A 22,229-nucleotide genomic window follows, 5' to 3' on the forward strand; every position below is an offset into this window, starting at 1 on the left:
AAGCAAATCTACTCTGCATTTGCATTTGATCTTGAGTTTAAAATGAAGCTTGTACTTATGCAAACAGCAAGATGAATGCCTAGATTTTAATAAAAATGGTAAAAAAAAGAATTAAAAATGAAAAAGAATTAAAAGATGAGACGGGAATTCAATCTCCTCAATTTAAAATCTCTTAGCTTGAATCCCTCATTAGAAAGCCTTCATAAAGACAAGCTTTAAGCATTCTCAGTAATTAAACATGAATGTATGATCTATGTTAAAACATGGCCCTGAGGCTATATATGCTTAAATATACAAAATGGTGCTTGACTCCCTCTTGTTAGCTTATTAGCTCTGTCCTCCAGTGAGATGCATTTGTGTATCTAATTGCTCTATATCTCCACTACGCACCATATTTAAAAAATGCTTCTTCCCATAAACTGTGAAGTATTCTCTGATAAGCCACAGGGAACTTACATTATATTGTAACATGTCCTTACCAATTAATACTGCTGCTGACTTTGTTTATGAGGACTGAATTATTCATCAGAAACTTTTCAGATCCTGTCACTCACTGCAAGCTAAGACTTTAGAGATGTTAGAACATCAGCAGGATAGCGGAAAGAAAAAAAGACAGATTTTACTTAGAATCGAGCAATCACCTCATTTTAAGGGCATTTTACTCTTAAGCCCCAACATTTCTGAACATGAAAGTGTATTCGTGAACATCCCGAAGTGTACACAAATTAAGCTCCAATTTTGTGAGGCAGAGAAAAACACTACTTTGGGAGTCAGAAGACGAGGGTTATAGTTAGTTTTACTTTTGTCATTAACTAGAACTGTGACCTTTGGCAAGGCCCTTTACCACTCTGGGACTGTTTCTATAAATTACAAAATGAGCGCTTGGATTAGTAGAGGGTTAAGATTGTTTTAAGTTATAAAATTAATTAGGACTCTTTAATGTCTGTTTATAAAGTGCAGATATAACAGCTGGTCTTTTGATGCATGTGAGAAATACAAAAAGTAAAAAAAAATTTTTTTGGAAATACACATCTAATCCTCCCGCTACGCCTAGAGCCTTTGGGTGCTCTGTCAGGTTTGGTATGTGAAATTTTGATCACTTAAAAAAACTACTGCAGTTTGTGATTAGAACAATTATCTGTTGGAGGGGTTAAACAGAAGTAAATGAGACAGACACATCTCATCTCATTTCACATATGCTAAAAACAGTGGTTGGTGCCTGGTACAACAAAAGAATTTAAAATCACCACCCATTTGGGATGTCTTTGAACTAATCAGTCATTTAGGCAATACTTTTTAACATTATTTTTCACTTTGTGTTAAAAATAGAATTAACCATAATTAAAATGCTCTGCATGAGAAGTCTTATAGCTAAATTTTATATAGGAATGCCCTCAAACACAACAGTTCTCACTAAAACCAAATGCATCATAATTCTTCCCTTGCCTTTCTAGCCTCATTCTAAACAGGAGTGGGTGGTGGTTATTTTAGCACCTGGGTCATGTACTGGGTCTTGACTAGCTTTCAGTTATACTGAAGAATTCTCCTTTCCTTTCCTTTTATTTTTAAGAAGAATGATAGAGTTAAAGGCAACTAAGCCTAGCTTTCGTAGGTTTTCTTCTCCTCTTTAGCAAGTTCCTTAGTTCCTTCAGTTCTGGCTGCCGAGTTATTAGCAGGGAGGTTATAAAGGGGGATGGTCTAAAGGTGACTGAAGACATATGTTAAATTTGAGGATTTTCTTACTTTCCAGGTTGCACAATTTAGGATCTTAGAAGGCCGGCAGTAATCGCCTCCTCCTCTAGGACGGAGGTGAGTTAATGCATAGCCTTCAACGTATCAAGGGGGTAAGGAGGGAGTATATGGGACTATGTGTGATGGTGTGTGCGCATGTGTCAGATGAGTCAATCAAATGCTGACCAGGTCCCCTTAACCTTACTTCAGCACCCCGGCTAATGGAAGAAGCTGGCTTACACTCTGCCTGTCCAGGAAAAGACAAATAAAATAGATACTTAGCTGACAAAAACTGTACTCACATTCTCAAAAAACAATAAATATATATATACATATATAGTTGACAATGAAGATACGATTTTAAGTGAAGAAAAAGGAGAAGGAACTGGAGGAAGCTGAAAACACTGAAGGTAAAATGTTATTTTGGACTTTTTGAGAGAGTATTTGATTTGCATGAGGGGAATTATGTAAATCTGAAGAGTGGTAATACCATAACCCCACCAGAGCATATTACTTTATGTCATAGTGAAATACATGTCTAAGAGCTATCCAATGGGTGTTATTTTTGAAAAAGCTGTCATTTACAGAAAGAAGGCAGAAACTGGCAAAATACTGCCCTCTCCAATATACTGACTCCATATAGAACTGAATATTTTATACCCTGAATAGAGATACAAGGAAGGAATTCAGAAATCACTCCACAGATTTGAAAGTTTCAAGGCTATAAATTGTTATTTTCAAATAAGAGTTATCTAATAAAATGCAACCCTGGTAAATAACAGCTGGTGCTGGATTTCCCATTCCATGCTACCACACATATATCTGCCCGAAGACACAGGATGTAATATGGGATTTGTCATTTCACTTTTCACAAAGTGCTAAATCGGAACGGAATTACATTTTTTCATACAGCATTTAATGCAACTATATTAAACATTTAGTCACCTTTAATATAAACATTTAAGAGCCTAGTAGATGAAACTGTATTTCACAGAAACAAGGATAAGTTAAGATCGAGACACAAAGTATGCGCTCTGAAGTCGCTAGAAAGCACTTGACCACCATAATTAAGGTGGCCGAAGCTTTCCGATCTAATTACAAATAAGGAGTCATATAAGAAATTGCTTTATTAGAAAAAAATGTAGTGTACATGTGGCTAATTTCTATCATGGATACACCTCTTGGCTATTTTATAATTAAAATCTGATATAGGGTTTAAACTTCTTTAGAAGTTAGTGGCATTTTTTCCTATTCTGATATGTGGCTTAGGGAAGGAGCTATCTTCATGTGATAGGCACCCTTTATTCCTTTTCATAAATACAATGAACCAATCAGTAGCTTAGCACTGGCACAAAACATAGAGGGAATTACCTAGGTAGTGCTTTCTGGGTAAGACTTCACACTTCTAACCCGACTCCGACACAGGTATGTCACTGATACAGTTTTAAATCCACTATTATCACTCAAGTTCCACATTATTATTACCTAGTAGTAATTAAATTAATGTGATCGCCTGTAACCTAACAAAACCTCTGAATGAAGTTTCTCTCTTCTCCTTTTGTTTTTTTTTCCTGTGCAATTCCAAGCAAATGTGCAGTAGGCAGTGTTGATTTCCAGTCTCCTTTTAAACTCCTTCAGGTCTGTGCTATTAAACTGAGACAACCACATCAAGATACAGTCTGTCATAGGATTCCCTGAAGCACAGAATGAGAAGGAGACTGAGCAAACACGACCCGGGAAGGCACCAGTTGAACCAAGACAACTCTGCAAGACAAAAACATGCACTTGTAAGCATTCGTGTGTCACCAGCAGAATGCCACTTGTATGCTGGCTGCAACCTGCTTGCTTTGCATTCAAAAGCACTTAAAATAAGCACTCATAATAAATGTGCCCTGGGACGCCTGAAAACTGGCTTTCAATAACCAAATTTGGAGTCTAAGTGATGCGTGTTACAGGGCTTTCCTGTGGATATTTTTAATCAGTATTGTTTATGACTTTTCATCAGTTTAATCCACCTTGGCTTCAGTGGCAAAACAAAACAAAACAAAATCTTACTTCAAAGAAAAAAAAATCAATAACCTTTAAGTGTTAATTTGTTAATTATGTATAAAGTGCCCTCTATCACCATCACTCTTATCCTTGTTTTAAAATATCTGATGGATTACACAGACAAACAAAATCACTCAAATCTTAAGATAAAATTTTTATATTTTGGGGGAAAGACATACCAAACTCTCAGCAAAAAATCATATAGTAATCACAGTAAAATATATTTATATATATATGTGTGTGTGTGTGTGTGTGTGTGTGTGTATAATAAGTAAAACATTATAAAATGAATCCTAATTCCAACCTGCGAGATACTACTGAGAATACTTTGGCTTCTTTCTAGTCTTTTTTTCCTACCAACAGAATGGTTATGTATGATGCCAATTACCAGAAAATTGATAGGAATTATCTAAACAGGCAATTCAAATAATGATGTGTTTGATTTAATGGAATTGAGAATGTGATTCCTCAAAAAGGCTCATTCATGAATTCAGAACGCTCCGACAGGCCATTCTCAGGTCTCTTGTTACCAAAACACGTGTGCTGCCCAGCCCCCTGTGCTGTCTCTGGCTGCTTCCTCTGGCTCCAGGGGCCCTGGAGCCAACTATCTATTCAGCATCCTTCTATCCCGACCCCTCAGTCAGTCAGTTCTAAGGTTTTGGTGTAGAAGTGAGCAGTTTCTTGGCACAAAGAATCTGGTGGTGGTGGTGGTGGAGGGTGGGTGGGGTGGATAACTTCTCTAGTTTAATATCCATTCAGCAATTTCAATTAAAAAAAAAATGAAGGAAATGTGTTTCCTAGTACATTTTTTCCTTTGGGCACTGCTATACATTTTATATTTCCCCTCTCTGTTTCTACAGAATGCTAATACTGCCTTAATCTTCAAAAATCATCCAAAAGATTTCTATGCTGCTGCTTTAGATTAATCCATAATTCATATGGCCAAAAGAGCAATTTATGCTCAGGAATGGAAATCAGAAAACCAACCGGTAAGAAAAGGTGCTGTAACATTTTTTTTTCCCCTGGAATATGTTCACAAAAGCAGCCTCCCTAACCTCTCCATTTCTGCATTTTAAAAGTCAGACATGCTATTCTACAGCATGCAACAAAGATGTGTATTTCAATGGTATTTTTCACACAAAGCTGGTTTCTGTCCTATACTTGGATTGACTATAATCTAAACAATCAGAAAGGCTGTGATCTTTGGGATCTTGTCTTTATTCTAATATTCCCTGAAATGGCATACCCAGCATTTTCTGCTTTTATATTAACCAGATAGCCTCTGGATTTATGATGATAATTTTAACAGGCAAAAAGAAACAGTGAAAAAATAAGAGAAGAAAGCGGCAAAATAGAGATAACAGCATAGCGTTTATACGAAAAGTGAGCGTTTCTGACTTTACGGTCAAATTTTAAGCAGTAGCTCAGGAAGTACAGCACTTGACAAGAAATCTACATCAAGGACATTTTTTAAACCTTAGAGACTGTATTTCATGGGAGCTAGAGTAACACACGTGTAACAATGATCAACTTGTCCTAGCTCTCTTTAAACCTAGAAATTAGTCAAATATTGCCAAAGCAGACCTTTATTTCATCAGCATTGTAAAACGAATCCTTCTACCTAGGTTTAGATGAAATTTCTAAAAATAACTCAAAACTGCTCTTCAGTGTCATGGTTTGTTGGTTGATGTTCACTACTGCGCACACTTCTCACCAAAAAGCCAAGTCCACTCTACAATGAGATCATCTGGCTTACCCAACTACCAGTGTTCTAAGAAATTATTGTTTAGAGAGAAGAAGGTCAGAGAGGAAAACTTCTGCATTTTCCACTGAAAACCATTCACATACATCACAGCTAAAGTGGCTCTGATGTGCAGGAAATGGTTTTGCTTAAAAGTTCGACTTGACTTGGCAGGAGTAAAGTGAACTGTGGTTCTCTGAAGTCCAGGGTCATATGACATGATTAAACCAACTGAGTCCTTATCCGTCGAAACTGTCTTTGTATCTTTGAAAGTGAGTACAGTTTTCCAACACTTCTTCCCTTTGCCTTTCACTAGAGAGCATATAAATCCCTACTCCACAGCTCATGATTTGCTTCTACATTTCCGCTGGTTCTTAACCATCTCCTGTGCTGCAGCCTGAGGACTCTGTCAATTTACAACTTTACAGTGAGACACGTGCTACATTTCAGGGCTCTGCACCAAATGCTGAGGCTCTATTGGGACTGAGCTAATTAGGATGAACCATTCTACTTTTCACCTCATCTTTCCCTGAAGTGATGCCACACTTTCAGTTTCTACCACCTTCAACTTTAACTTGGAATAACACACTTTCCAAAACCAGCCTTCTACTTTCTTTGTTGATTTAGCCAAAATTATGGTGATTTAACAAAATTGTCTCCACTACATCTCAAGAGAACCAGCTGACACCATGATTTCACAGTGTAATACTCCCTTCTGCTACTGCTGCTGCTGCTAAGTCGCTTCAGTCGTGTCCGACTCTGTGCGACCCCATAGACAGCAGCCCACCAGGCTCCGCCGTCCCTGGGATTCTCCAGGCAAGAATACTGGAGTGGGTTGCCATTTCCTTCTCCAGTGCATGAAAGGGAAAAGTGAAAGTGAAGTCGCTCAGTCGTGTCTGACTCTTAGCGACCCCATGGACTGTAGCCTACCAGGCTCCTCCATCCATGGGATTTTCCAGGCAAGAGTACTGGAGTGGGGTGCCATTGCCTTCTCCGAATACTCCCTTCACTCCACATTAATTACCCAATAGCTTTGACCATCACATTGCGTTATTTTTATTCTTAGATATAAAATTACTTCTCACTAGTATACACCCGTTGAACCTGTTCTGGTAACCACCAGACAATACCTCCCTCCTCCGCACACAATGCAGCCTCAAATTCATGGTTGGCTACTTCAAAATGAAAGCCTGAGTTAAAAACCTTTAATGCTTTTAGCCAAAACTTGTTGCAGAGCTTCTAGAACAACAACAAAACCCAGACAATACAAACTACAGAACAAGCTACAAACTATAAAAATAGAACATTAGAATACATTTTAGAGCATATAAAGAATATAATAGCATTCTCAAATGGATTTTGTATGTGAAGTTATTAGGATAAAACATCACTGTGCTATCTGAAATAACTCACTGAGATTTGCAAAGCAAATATTATAGAAAGCAACTCAGTTTTGCAAATATGATTATATTAAGGAGCAAGTAACTTTTTTTAAAAGTGACCCTGAAAAACCCAAGTCAGACAAACTCTAAGAAATCTTTGACAGGGTCCCAGATTCCCAAAGCAGAATCAACACAGGACAGGGGAAACTCTGTGACCTAGGGCTCCACGTAAGTCAAGGGGCATTGGTATAGAAGCCCATGTGACATTCATCATCCATGATGGCAATGGCTATAATCTGCAGGCAAATCAATACTAGAGCCTATCTTGCCAGGCAAAGCACTCTAATGTGGTCATTTTGGGTTAGTCTGCATGGCTCTGAAAAGCCACATCTGATGTAGTCATCTACCAGATAGCACATGGTGGGGAAACAAAAACTCTGGTCAGGAAGTTTAGTACTGCCTTGAGAAGTGATCTAAAAAACCACCGATCTTTACGATGATTAAAAATCAGACCCTCCAATCATGTAGCTAATTGCTGAATTCTGACATATCACCAACTTCTGGGTGAGTTTTTCAAATTTAAAATGACTAAATTATGACATTCAAACACTGGTTCTAATGGAAGGGAATTTATCATATACAACATTTAGCATACCACATTGTGGAACTAAAAGTTTAGGAAATAATTTTACGTAATTTTTTTTCAGATTTGTCATTTCTGTATTATCACACCTAGCTATAAGGCATGTTGAATTTTTCTGTGGGACTTCTGGGGGGGGGTGAGATCAACTAATCATAAGGGAAAGAATCTCAACAGAGTTTTCATATTTGTAATAACTTTTTAGCCTTAGAAAGTTGTGGGGTGTGGGTTTATGTGTATTCCTTACACACACTGAAAAATAAGCATATAAAAACATTTTTTAAAAAACAGAAGCTTAGATGTTTAAATTCCTATCATTACCAGAAGGAAAAAAAAATCATCCAGAACGGGAAAAAAAATTAGTGAATGCCAGTCATGCCCTGGTCAAAGCTCTTTCACACTGATTTTCTCATTAACTCTAAAATGTCAAAACATACTGAGATTTTTTTTGTCCTGAAAATCATCCTGTTTGACTAATTTTTATTTAAAGTTTTATTTTTCACAGTAGTCATGGAGTTTAGGCAGAAATCTTTAACATCTATCTATACAGATATGTGTAAGAACATGTAATCAGAAACCAACCAAAAAGAGGGAAGATTTTTCCCCAGCTAGATAAACCCTCAATCATATCAGTGAGATAGGAATTAACAGAAATGGTGCTGTTTCTAACACTGCCCATGCCAAAGAAACACAAATGTCTGCTTGTATCTGGTTACCAAGAACCTGCAAAAGGAGGAGTGGGCACTGACTGACATTCAGATGCCTGTCTCCGCTGAACAAACTGGAAGCTGCCACATGCAGGAACCAGGAGAGTGGCCGAGACTCTGCTGGCTGAGCGCAATGGTAGGAACGCACCGGCCTCCTCCACAGTCAGACAGTGCAGGAGTGGTTCCTGCCTTAAACTGACCAATAAATACATGTCTGTTATATTCTATAGGCCATGTGCAAGAGGTCTATTAAGGGTAACATGATCTGGCATCTACTGTTGATGTTTTTAAATGCTGGGAAGACACAGCAATTTCCATTCTATAGGAGAAACTGTGCATGCTCAGCCAGGCTGCAAGGACCACTCAGCCCACCTATGTCTGTGAGCTGGAAAACCATTTCTAAGGGCAACAGCCATCTCTGTCAAATGTGACACTACTGAAGTGGGTTAAAGCTGATAATGTAATAACTGTTAGATGATTCCATTTAGAAAACTAACTGGAGGCAAAGACTTTACCCTGACACCTGGTGATGACATTTCCTCTAATGGAAACACACATTTCCAGGAGGACAGTGAAGAGTGGTCTGACTTTATTAAGATCACTCTCCTTCAAAAATATTACTGTCTTTCATAGGGCAAACCAAATGGATATCAGGTTTAGCAAAGCTGAAAACTTCTTTTCCTGAATTACTGATCGACAGAAATGATCTAGTTTATTGTTAATTATATTAAGAAATTAATATAGCATTTGGATGCTCTTTGCTGTGAGGTGAAAGTGCTCTGCCAAAAGCAGTCCAAAGTTCAGGGAGATTCTGTTTCATCAGTTTTTAAAGTTTCAAAAATTTATTTTCGAGTCAAGGATGTTATTGTTGCTATTATTTCAATTACAAGCCTGTGAGGATTCCTGAAAACACTTAGGTTTCTTGAAGTGTCACATTTCAGAGCATTTCTTATATTTGCATCCTATAAATTAGATTCTTACATGTACAAATTACCCATATTTACTGATATCTGATAAGTAGTTAAGAAAACAGCAACCAGAAAAAAAAAAGGTGGTAATATTCATTTGTTTAAGATGAAATAAAATGGGACAGAAACCTAGTAAAAATTAATAAAAAATTTATATTTACAACTCACAAGTACAAAATAAAAAAATAAGAAGTATAAAATAAGTATAAATCTTTATTTTAACATGCGAAAAAGAAGCCTAGATAATTGGGCCCCGATTTTCTAAACCAGTGAGCAAAATCTGGGCTGCAGAAAAGACAGAATCAGAGAAAGCCAAGCAACTGCAAAGCAGAGTCACTACAAAGCTGCCGACCCCAACACCATGGGGTCTGCCTTCAACATCCTCAGTGAGCTTTGCAGCTGTCCCTGAAGCAGTACCTCCCACACCCTCAAAAGCGATTTCATTCTCTCCTTAGGCCCGTTCTCCACTGTCTTCCCACAAGCTCATCATAGATGAACCGGCTTCTAAGCAGAAAAGTTGGTGACATTAAGAAGGAACTCTCCCCGAGCAATGTACCTGGCAGAGATGTCTGCTTCTAAGGCATGTACACTGCCTTCTCTCCACCTCCTTTGGTCCAAGGCAAACTCCTCCACGTGGGTTGAGGACTCTAATCCTTTCTTTTGTGAGGACCTCCCTCTTCTTCAAAGGCATACCCCTGGATTCTAACTTTAACCTTCTTTGCACACTATACCTGCACTGACCAATTCGGCAGCCATATGTAGCAATTAAATGTAAATTTAAATTAATCAAAATGAAATAAAATGAAAAACCCAGGTTGGCAGCTGCATTAGCTTCGTGGGGTTAGTGACTACTGTGTTGATAGCACAGACAAAGAGCACCTCTGTAATCATAAAATGTTCATTGGACAAGCTGTCCTATACACTGGATCTGCTCTTTGAGTGACCTCTCATTATCCATAAAGCTTTAAACTACATATATATCCCTGACCTTAATTTCGACCTTATGTTAAGACAGTAGAGTCAAAATAATTTTTAAAGCAAGATATCAGTGGTTCTCAATGAGAAACAGCATGTTAGAATTACCTAGAGGGTTAGGTAGAAATGCTGCGCCCCTGTCCAAGTTAAATAAATCAGAAATTCCAGGTGTGTGCGAGGGGTTAGGGTACATTACATTAGGCTAGGATGCATTTCAAGAAAAGCAACTGAAGATATTTTCTTTTATTGGCATGTGAAAGCTCAAAGTGATGTGCCTTAGAACTCGTCACATAATTCTCTCTATATCAGCACCACAAACCTCTCTTCTAATGGACACATTTAGATAGTAAATGAAAAGTCAAATTTCTTACCTGTGTGATAAAATGTGAGAAAAAACAAAAGTACTCCCATGAACATATTACTTAAAAAAGTGACAACTCCACAAGTAATTCCTTCTGGAACTGGGTAGACAGTTTCCACAAAAAGCTCAAAAAATATAGGTATACTGCTATTCAGGAACACTCCCAGGAGAATACAGGAGGCGTACAATGTCACTAAAATAAAAACACAAACATTTCAGTTTCACAGGAGTGGCAGTGAGTCATATCAGATGGATTTTCTGGTGTCTCTTTCATGAGTATTAACTCTGGAATTTTACCTCTTCTCAGTGGCAGTTGATGAAGTTCGACAAAGCTTCACACATCTGTCAGCTCTTTGCTCAGGTTTTGGGGAGTATATAGGAAAAGGTTTTGTGGCGGGATGATTACCAGTTTATTTGCTTTATCTTTTTGGTGGATTACTCCAAAGCACAAAACCAATTTTAACTGTTACAATTTAAAGGGTTCTTCCCCCTGAGTCACACTCCTGGCATATCAAGGGACAGACAAATATAGCAACTTAACACAAAATCTAGACTCATTCTATAATTTTAAAGAAAACTTAAAATCTAAGAAAAAATGTAAGCGACATTAATTATTACTGAAAATTACATATTTTAAGACTGTTTAGTAACAGTCTTCAAGGACAAAATAAAAGTTATCTACTATGTAATTCCTGGAGAAACACTTAAAATAGAAATAGTCCTCAATTTTAGAATGAATTTCAGGTCAAGAGTATTTTAAAAATACATGACTTTTTTGGAACACAGAAAAAAAAAATCCACCTAGAAATGTATAATTAATAGTGGCTGGGATCCCAGATTAGCCTATAAATAGCCTATGAACTCAATCTATAGCGAAAATTTTGAACAAGGCCACTGCTCTTATTCTTAGAGGAATGGTTAGGGAAATGTGCCCCTCTCCAAATAATTATATTAATGCTACTGTCTGCACACAAATCTTCAATAATGTTAATTTGAAGGTGAATACAGAATCAATGGGCTTTCTTGGTAGCTGGTTGGTGAAGAATCTGCCTGCAGTGCAGTAAACCTGGGTTAGATCCCTGGGTTGGGAAGATCCCCTGCAGAAGGAAATGGCACCCCCCTCCAGTATTCCTGCCTGGAAAATCCTATGGACAGAGGAGACTGGTGGGCTACAGTCCAGTGTCACAAGAGTCAGAAACGACTTAGCGACTAAACCACAGAATCAATGAGGAAAGAATGATATCCTATTTAGAAACCTAAAACATCTCCCATTGGATTAATAAGTATGTCATGTCCACTGATGATAGTGAGTAGCAATTAATTTAACCTTAAAGTTACCAGGAAAATATTTTTAATAAAAATATTTGTTAAGAAAAAATTTCTATTGAGGAACAGAAGAAAGTGAGGGGAATTACTCTAAATCTGTTATGTATTATTCATAAAACTAATATCAAATTACCAGAATTTACCATACTCAATTGCAATCATTAATAATCCCTAACATTGTTGGAGAAGTTAAAAAAAAAAACAAACTGCATCCACTGTTTCCTAACAGCATTTCTCTAATTAATCTCAACTCACACTTCCTCCTCCAATTACACTGGCCTTTCAGGACTATCAGATATTTTGCACATTCTACTATCACAAATAGTTGGTGATTACTCTGACTCTCTTTGATTAGAAGACACATGGAGATAGAGGACAAAAGGATGACAGTGAATAAGGGACACCCTGCTGGCTACAGTGATGACCAGACTAGACACAGAACTAAATGGGAAGCATCCAACAGATACAATAAACATATTTAAAACATAACACAGTTTTCAAGTTTCTTAAAACCCAGCACCTCACGCTTATTGTATGTTTCCTGGACACAGATCATACAAATCAACAACACATTCTCCTTACACATGACTCATTAGTGTACATTAGGAAATCTAGAGATGGAATATCACTGATAGTTTTATAGAAGTGTAGTCTATCTAAAAAACACTTTATACTAATTTACGGTAAGTCATGGTAATCAGAGCAGAGACCACTACTGACCCAAAAACAGATGAGCCTAGATGGTAAAGATGATAAAACATTGAATATAGCACAGAGAACTAAATTCAATATCCTATGATAAACCATAATGGAAAAGAAGATTAAAAAAAGAATGTATATATATTTATAACTGAATCACTTTGCTGTACAGCAGAAATTAACACAACACTGTAAATAAACTATACTTCAATAAAAAATAAATAAATACAATGATAAAACACTGAAATAAGTGATAAGAAAAAGCAAACGCTTAAGAACCGAGTGCTACTTCTAAGAAAGGGTTCACAAACCGCTAATGGAATTAGCTGTTTTTAGAAAATATGTTTAAAAATAAGCCCTTTGACATTTATATTTCTGAAGGAAATATACCCTCATATGTAATTTGTAATCAGGAAAATTAAAGTGTAATAACTGAAAAGTAATAATAAACTATACATAATAAAATAATTTCATGTTAGAAAAGAAAGAATGATAAGGTAAGAATGAGGACACACTAAAAGGGGACTGTGAATATGGAGTCTTTTTTTTTTTTTAATAAATTTATTTATTTTAGTTGGGGGCTAATTACTTTACAATATTGTAGTGGTTTTTGCCATACATTGACATGAATCAGCCATGGGTTTACATGTGTTCCCCATCCTGAACCCCCCTCCCACCTCCCTCCCCATCCCATGGAGTCTTGAAAAGAGTTTTGATGTTACTGATTTTTATCAAGCGTGGTGTGGGAAAAAAAAAGAGGCATGAGATGTCTCAGAAAAGTAGAGGCTGGTTAAGCAGGGAATCCTGTCTGAAAACTACTGTGAATGAAACTGTAAACAGTTCATCTTCTAGTGGGTAATTTGGGAACATCTATCAAATAATGCACTTACTCTTTGACCCAGAAATTACACTTCTAGAAATTTATCCTACAGCTACGCAGTACACGTATATATAGAACAGTCGCTGCAATATTGTTTGTAGTATGAAAAGATTAAAAACTAGCTTGATGTCCACCAATTGTGGGTTGGTTGTTTAAAAATATATCAAGCATCCAAACAAAGGTATACTACATAACCATTAAAAATGAAACAACTGTATTTGCTGATGGTAATGACAGCAAAGATACATAAATGAAAAAAGTATGGAAAAGTGTAAGGTATACACACACATACATACACACACACATATACACTTGTTTATAAATGTACAGAATTTTCTGGGAAATACCTAAGAAATTGACATTCAGGGTTGCCTCTAAAGAGGGAAATTGGGGGCCACAGGATGGTAGACATTTTTCACTGTATACCCTTTTCTACTTTTTTGAACTTAGTTTTTACTATGTGTCTATTTTACCTATTTAATAAATTAAAAAGAGAAATGTCATTGTAAACTAACTGGCAGCTGATCCAACTCAGTTTATGCAGGTTTGTTAGCTCCCTGACTCAGAAATGGTTATCAGTGTGAGAGCTGACTCACACACCTGATGTCTACATCCAGGAGCCATATAATCCAGCCTTGGTCCAGGATCCTTGACATAAATATTCCCACCTCATTTATTAAAATTCTTGTTATATGTAGGATAAATGGGCTAAGACTGCTGATATAACTTCAGAGGCCAGAAATTAAAAAAAAAAAAAAGTACATTCATTCAATTCTCTCCTTCTCAGTGTTTGCTTCTTGAATTACTATAAAAATGATGACCACGAGATTGCTTTATGCTAACTGGATTTGCTGAAATCACTTGTTATCATAGAAATTAAAGAATCAAAATAATTTACACAGGAAAGGGTTAAATTAAGATCTTCATAATCAGAATGAGGGAAAACTATCTGTATCAGGATTGATTTAATATTCTCCCCAGTATTCTGGACATGCACAAAGTAAAAGCTGATTATTATGAGTCTGAATTTGACTTTCATTTGAATTTTCAGTTTAGAGTCTGATACAGTATCTTTACACACTAGTTTGGCAGATCCAGTGGGTGAAAGTCATTTATTAAAAGTCAGGCAGACAAGATAATTTACTGCTCGTCAGAGGGTTCAAACTACATGATCATTAAATATTTCCATGACTTCCTATGGTACTGATACTAAAATTAAAATAAACTGCCTTTCAATTAAAAAGTCAAGGTAATATAGTAGAACAAAACACAATGCAGATGCAGAATTTTTTTCCAAGAAGCTAGTAAAATTTCATAGGCTTGTAATTTACATTGCCAAAAACAAAGACCTGTGTACCACCAAATACACTCAAATAGATGTTTTTCAGGAATATGAAGATCATAACCCTGAAAGAACTCTTCTCTCCACCCATTTCCAATGACAAACTAAATTACTATACTTTTGGGAAGTAAAACTATGTGTGAACACATTTTTATTAGTCAAGACACTCAAACCTTAGGTGATTAGCAGTTATAAAACAAATTATAACATTTCAGAGACAAACTATTTCTATGGAACATTTAATAAGATTCTCAAGATATTGATAATAGCAGTGAAACATATATATTATCATATGTGAAACAGAACACCATTCCAGGTTTGATGCATGAGACAAATGCTCAGGGCTGGGGCAATGGGATGACCCAGAGGGATGGGATGGGGAGGGAGGTGGGTAGGGGGTTCAGGATGGGGAACACATGTAAACCCATGGCTGATGCATGTCAATGTATGGCAAAAACCGCCACAATATTGTAAAATAATTAGCCCTAAACTAAACTAAATAAATTTATTAAAAAAAAAAAGATTCTCAAGATATCATCAAAAACAATAACAACTTCAAATTTTGGATTTATATAATTTTTGAAACAACTTTTAAAACTGCTTTCAAAAATACTGTCATATTTGACCATCCTATTAACTCTTCGAGGTAGGTAAAGTAAGAAAAAGTAACTGAAGTTCTGAGAGTCAAAGTGATTCTTTACAGACTGAGCCACCAAGGAGGCCCAATGTTAGGTTAGCAGTGTTAATAACAATAGTATAATTAAATCTACAGAATCAAGTGTGCTTCCCACCAAGCCACTGTATCAGACTGAAAAAAAGTAGTTCTTCTTTTATTTCTTTCACCCAATGGTAGTGACACAAAAGGAATGCTTCTCAAATCTGTATTCCACACAAAAAGCTGGAAGCAACTGCACAGAAGACAGATGACAGAATCAAAAACAGAGCACCAAAAGGTTATAGACAAAAACGATGAACTTTAATCATGATAAATGTAAAATAGGCTCAAGAATTATTGCTTAGGTATATAAAAGAGAAAACTTAGCTTAAGCTTTTCTGCAAAATCATTTATCAAGTGCTTTGTATATGCAAGCAGCTATGCTGGAACAGTAAATAGGACACTAACCTCAAATCATTCCTAATTTAAAGGAATATGATGGACACCTATGGGTTCAGCAGCCATTTATACACACAGCATTAAGATAATTCTACTTCATTCTCTTTAAAAGCAAAAAAGGCATGGAGAAGCCACAGCCTCCTACCATTAGGTGCCAAGTGCAGCCATGGACAGAGGAGCCTCGTGGGCTCCAGTCCATAGGGTCACAAAAGAGTTGGACGTGACTAAAGAGACTAAACAACAACAAAAGCAGCAGGGAAAGTGCTAAATTCTAGTAATACTGTTTAAGGAGGGTCCCGACAAGGTATAGTAGGTTTAGAAGACAGTGACTATGCTGGTCAGTGGTATGGAATCCATGTTTGATGAGGAAAGGTTATGAGAATTGGGGGATGTTTAGATTAACGGCTAATGGAGCCATAACCAGTATCTTCAAGTGTTCTGAGAGCTGCCAAAGGAAGTGGAATGTGGCCAAGTTGCTCTGTGGGAGATGTGTTGCTCCAAATGAGTTACAGCGTGATAGGAAGAAAATTTCCTAGGATCCAGAGCTGACTAACAAGGGAGGTTTTCAAGCAGCTAATGCTACTCAATACCAGAAAAACAACCCAATCAAAAAGTGGGAAGAAGATCTAAACAGACTTCTCCAAAGATCTAAACAGATTTCTCCAAAGAACACATACCAACAGATAATAAACACATGAAAAGATGCTCAACATAGCTCATTATTAAGAGAACTGCAAATCAAAACTACAATGATATAATTACCTCACGCTGGTCAGAATGGCCATCATCAAAAAAATCTGCAAACAATAAATGCTGGAGAGAGTGTGGAGAAAAGAGAACCCTTTTGCATTGTTGGTGGGAATGTAAATTGAGACAGCCACTATGGAGAACAGCATGGCGATTCCTTACAAAACTAGGAATAAAACTATCATCCGACCCAACAATCCCACTATTGAGCACATGCCCTGAGAAAATCATAACTGAAAAAGACACATGGACCCCAATGTTCATCGCAGCACTATTTACAATAGCTGGACATGGAAGCAACCTGATTGTCCACTGACAGATGAATGGATGAAGAAGCTGTGGTATACACACACACACACAGACACACAGACACACACACACACACACACACAGTGGAATATTACTCAGCCATAAAAAGGAATGCATTTGAGTCAATTCTAATGAGGTAGATGAACATAGAGTCTATTATACAGAGTAAAATAAATCAGAAAAAGAAAAATAAATATCATATATTAACACATACATATGGAATCTAAAAAGATGGTACTGATGAACCTATTTGCAGGGCAGCAATGGAGACACAGACATAGAGAACAGACTTGTGGAGAGTGGGGGGAAGAAGAGGGTGAGATGAATGGAGAGAGTAGCATGGAAACATATACACTATCATATGTAAAACAGATAGCCAGTGGGAATTTGCTCTGTGACTCAGGGAGCTCAGACTGGTGCTCTGTGACAACCTAGAGGGATGGGATGGGGTGGGAGGTGGGAGGGAGGTTCAAGAAGGAGGGGATATATGTATACCTATGGCTGATTCATGTTGATGTATGGCAGAAACCAACACAATATTGTAAAGCAATTATCCTTCAATTAAAAATAAATTTTTAAAAAAGGAGGTTTTCATTAAAGTTGTGGTCATATGAACATATATCTGGGTTGTAATGGAAGAGCTCATTTATTGAATAAGTTATATCAGATGATGACTAAGGTTCATTTAAGCAGATCAATAACAAATTTAGACAGGTGTAGACAGAAAGCTTAACTAGGATATTAAAAACAAAATCTTAAAGGTGCTTCGTAGAGGATAATAACAAATTTTTTTACAGTTTTATTAAGAAGCATTATAAATATGAAATAAGGATTATAAAATAACAATACATTTTTATCATAAATTATTTTAAGAATTAGAATCAAGAAATTTCCCTAAAGAATAGGTTTATTAACATTAATACACTTTATTGGTTAAATTATTAATATTGTCCATATGGACTGAATTTTTATTTCATGATAAAAGTTAGGAAACTTAACTAGGAATTATAATAGATTAGACCTTTATTATGGAGAAGACACTGGTGACCCACTCCAGTACTCTTGCCTGGAGAATCCCAGGGACGGAGGAGCCTGGTGGGCTGCCGTCTATGGGGTCGCACAGAGTCGGACATGACCGACTTACCAGCAGACCTTTATTAAAAATATTTATAAAAACTAAAACTTGACATTGCAAGTGAAATAAAGATACATATGTAAAGACAAATGGTAAACATTCAAGTTTGCTAACTACTGTTCCTCATACATTTTGGGCATGTTGAATATACAGAATACATATGGATGTTTATATATACACACACACTAATATACATTTCTATATCACTGAATCGTGCCTTTCAACTCAGCCTCACATTTTCTTCCTAAAAATGACTGCTGTGGCCTTAATGACCTAATTTAACATGCAATACATGAAAGGGTTTCAAAAGAGGAGGGGGCATATTTTGCTGCAGTATTCATTCATGGTGATGGTTTTCTTTCTGCATGTTATTAATTTGTGTGTGTCTCTTGTTTAGACCCTTTGTTGGCAGAATTCAGTCCTATAAAGACTAACTGTTATATTTACAGTCCCTTATGGCTGGAAAGCATAGTTATTATCTTGCAGAAATGAAGCACAACTAATAATCCTCTGAAACAGTGGGCCCAGAGTAGACTAGTTAGGAAATGAGACATCCTAGGTCTAGGTTTATCAGCAACTTTTAAGCTCCCAAAGAATGACGTATGGTTCTGTAGAAGGCGATGTACTACTAAATCATGGAACACTTACCATCTGGTCAAACCCTCCATCTTCAAGAAACACAAGTTCTACCTGAAGACTTCTTTCCCTTCTTGAAAATCTCCATGGATGAACATTACAAGACCTTCAGTAAGAAGCATTTCGCTGAGCCTTTCATAAATCCATTCTCGTCTTTTAATCCCTGTTCTATTTTTGCCCCTTAATCAGTCACAAACATGAGTAATTCACTTTTAGTTCATCAAACTGAAAATAATAATTCACTACTTAGCCTTCTTTCTTTAAAGCTTAAAATCTCTAATTTCCTTAATAATGTGCATTTCTTTAATTATGATCATCACCCTTGTCTGAGTTTTCTCATTTCCCCTCATTTTGGGGCAAGTATTTGTTTTTATCTCTTTGCGTGCTATTAAAATGGGGCATAATTATCTTAACAAAGGTAAAATGCATAAAATATATTAAGAGGATTACTCTCTAGTTTATACATTTCACATGATTTTCAATACAAACAAATATACTTCCTTTCTTCAATTACCATTTGAAATCAGCTTTTAGTGGGCTATCACTCTCAAGGGGTTTCTGTCCAGCTCATCATCTCCCCCTTATGCCCCCCTACCAATTATCATCATCCTGGCATTCTAGTAACTTGCATTAAAGAACTTGTCCCAAAGCATCTTCTGTTAAACAGTTAAATGACATTGTTTCAACAAACTCAAGACCAAAGTGCTAACATTTTTCAAAATGTCATTTTCAAAGTACTCACCTGTTCAGTGAAAAATGACATGTGAATTGTGGCTAGCAAGGCTAGACATCTATTTCTCAGATAAGGTGAATAATATATTTTCATAGTTTTGTTTATAGCGTAAGATTCAAGATTTCAAAACTCGTCTAATCATGAGTTTATTTATTTCCCTATTACAGCTAATTCAATTAATGAAGATACAGTGCTGCTAAGTCGCTTCAGTCGTGTCCGACTCTGTGTGACCCCATAGACGGCAGCCCAGCAGGCTCCGCCGTCCCTGGGATTCTCAGGCAAGAACGCTGGAGTGGGTTGCCATTTCCTTCTCCAGTGCATGAAAGGGAAAAATGAAAGTGAAGTCGCTCTGTCGTGTCCGACTCTTTGTGACCCCATGAATAGCAGCACGCCAGGCCTCCCTGTTCATCACCAAGTCCCGGAGTCCACACAAACCCATGTCCATCGAGTCGATGATGCCATCCAGCCATCTCATCCTCTGTCGTCCCCTTCTCCTCCTGCCCTCAATCTTTCCCAGCATCAGGGTCTTTTCCAATGAGTCAGCTCTTCGCATCAGGAGGCCAAAGTATTGGAGTTTCAGCCTCAACATCAGTCCCTCCAATGAACATCCAGGACAGATCTCCTTTAGGATGGACTGGTTGGATCACCTTGCAGTCCAAAGGACTCTCAAGAGTCTTCTCCAATACCATAGTTCAAAAGCATCAATTTTTCGGCGCTCAGCTTTCTTTATAGTCCAACTCTCACATTCATACATGATCACTGGAAAAACCATAGCCTTGACTAGACGGACCTTTGTTGGCAAAGTAATGTCTATGCTTTTTAATATGCTGTCTAGGTTGGTCATAACTTTCCTTCCAAGGAGTAAGCGTCTTTTAATTTCATTGCTGCAATCGCCATCTGCAGTGATTTTGGAGCCCAGAAAAATAAAGTCAGCCACTGTTTCCAATGTTTGCCCATCTATTTACCATGAAGTGATGGGACCAGATGCCATGATGTTAATTTTCTGAATGTTGAGCTTTAAGCCAAATTTTTCACTCTCCTCTTTCACTTTCATCAAGAGGCTCTTTAGTTCTTCTTCACTTTCTGCCATAAGGGTAGTGTCATCTACATGTCTGAGGTTATTGATATTTCTCCTGGCAATCTTGACTCCAGCTTGTGCTTCCTCCAGCCCAGTGTTTCTCATGATGTACTCTGCATATAAGTTAAATAAGTAGGGTGACAATATACAGCCTTGACATACTCCTTTACCTATTTGGAACCAGTCTGTTGTTCCATGTCCCGTTCTAACTGTTGCTTCCTGACCTGCAGACAGGTTTCTCAAGAGGCAGGTCACGTGGTCTGGTATTCCCATCTCTTTCAGAATTTTCCACAGTTTATTGTGATCCACACAGTCAAAGGCGTTGGCATAGTCAATAAAGCAGAAATAGATGTTTTTCTGGAACTCTCTTGCTTTGTCGATGATCCAGCGGATGTTGGCAATTTGATCTCTGGTTCCTCTGCCTTTTCTACAACTAGCTTGAACATCTAGCAGTTCACGGTGCACATATTGCTGAAGCCTGGCTTGAAGAATTTTGAGCATTACTTTACTAGTGTGTGAGATGAGTGCAATTGTGCAGTAGTTTGAGCATTCTTTGGCATTGCCCTTCTTTGGGATTGGAATGAAAACTGACTTTTTTCAGTCCTGTGGCCACTGCTGAGTTTTCCATATTTGCTGGAATATTGAGTGCAGCACTTTCACAGCGTCATCTTTCAGGATTTGAAAGCGCTCAACTGGAATTCCATCACCTCCACTAGCTTTGTTCGTAGTAATGCTTCCTAAGGCCCTCTTGACTTCACATTCCAGGATGTCTAGCTCTAGGTGAGTGATCACACCATCATGATTATCTGGGTCGTGAAGATCTTTTTTGTACAGTTCTTCTGCGTATTCTTGCCACCTCTTCTTAATATCTTCTGCTTCAGTTCAGTTCAGTTGCTCAGTTGTGTCCGACTCTTTGCGACCACATGAATCGCAGCACACCAGGCCTCCCTGTCCATCACCAACTCCCTGAGTCTACCCAAACCCATGTCCATCGAGTCAGTGATGCCATCCAGCCATCTCACCCTCTGTCGTCCCCTTCTCCTCCTGCCCCCAATCCTACCCAGCATTAGGGTCTTTTCCAATGAGTCAACTCTTTGCATGAGGTGGCCAAGTATTGGAGTTTCAACTTCAACATCAGTCCTTTAGGTCCCTACAATTTCTGTCCTTTATTGAGCCCATCTTTGCATGAAATGTTCCCTTGGTATCTCTAATTTTCTTGAAGAGATCTCTAGTCTTTCCCATTCTATTGCTTTCCTCTATTTCTTTGCATTGATCGCTGAGAAGGCTTTATCTCTCCTTGCTATTCTTTGGAACTCTGCATTCAAATGCGTATATCTTTCCTTTTCTCCTTCGCTTTTTGCTTCCCGTCTTTTCACAGCTATTTGTAAGGCCTCCTCAGACAGCCATTTTGCTTTTTTGCATTTCTTTTTCTTGGGAATGGTCTTGATTCCTGTGTCCTGTACAATGTCACGAACCTCCATCCATTTTGCCATTACTGATTTGAAATATCAGCCTAAAGGTCTAGATGTGTCTATAATTAGATTTTGTAGTAAGTTCCCTTTCATCAAACTTTTTTACTTAAAAGGAATTAGGTCAGATTTTTACAACGGCAGTAAAAAAGAGTATCTGTGACAGATTTATTCAAATTCTCCATTGTTCTATTAAAATGTGCCCTT

The 22,229-nt window shown here is 37.4% G+C and overlaps 1 protein-coding gene across 1 annotated transcript in view; it reads right to left on the bottom strand.

Moving 5' to 3' along the window:
* Window positions 1-2,436: 2,436 nt before the first annotated feature.
* Window positions 2,437-22,229, bottom strand: part of SLC49A4 (solute carrier family 49 member 4) — an 81,662-nt gene continuing 61,869 nt past the window's right edge. The window contains exons 8-9 of the mRNA XM_081571774.1: window positions 10,565-10,747; window positions 2,437-3,495 (exon numbers count right to left, since the gene is read on the bottom strand). Of these exons, the coding sequence (XP_081427900.1) occupies window positions 3,380-3,495; window positions 10,565-10,747 (299 nt within the window). The 3' untranslated portion in view covers window positions 2,437-3,379. The remainder of the gene's footprint in view (window positions 3,496-10,564; window positions 10,748-22,229) is intronic.

The sequence above is a fragment of the Giraffa tippelskirchi genome, chromosome 2 (assembly GCF_054371585.1).
Source record: "Giraffa tippelskirchi isolate mGirTip1 chromosome 2, T2T-mGirTip1v1.2.pri, whole genome shotgun sequence".
Classification (NCBI taxonomy): Eukaryota; Metazoa; Chordata; class Mammalia; order Artiodactyla; family Giraffidae; genus Giraffa; species Giraffa tippelskirchi.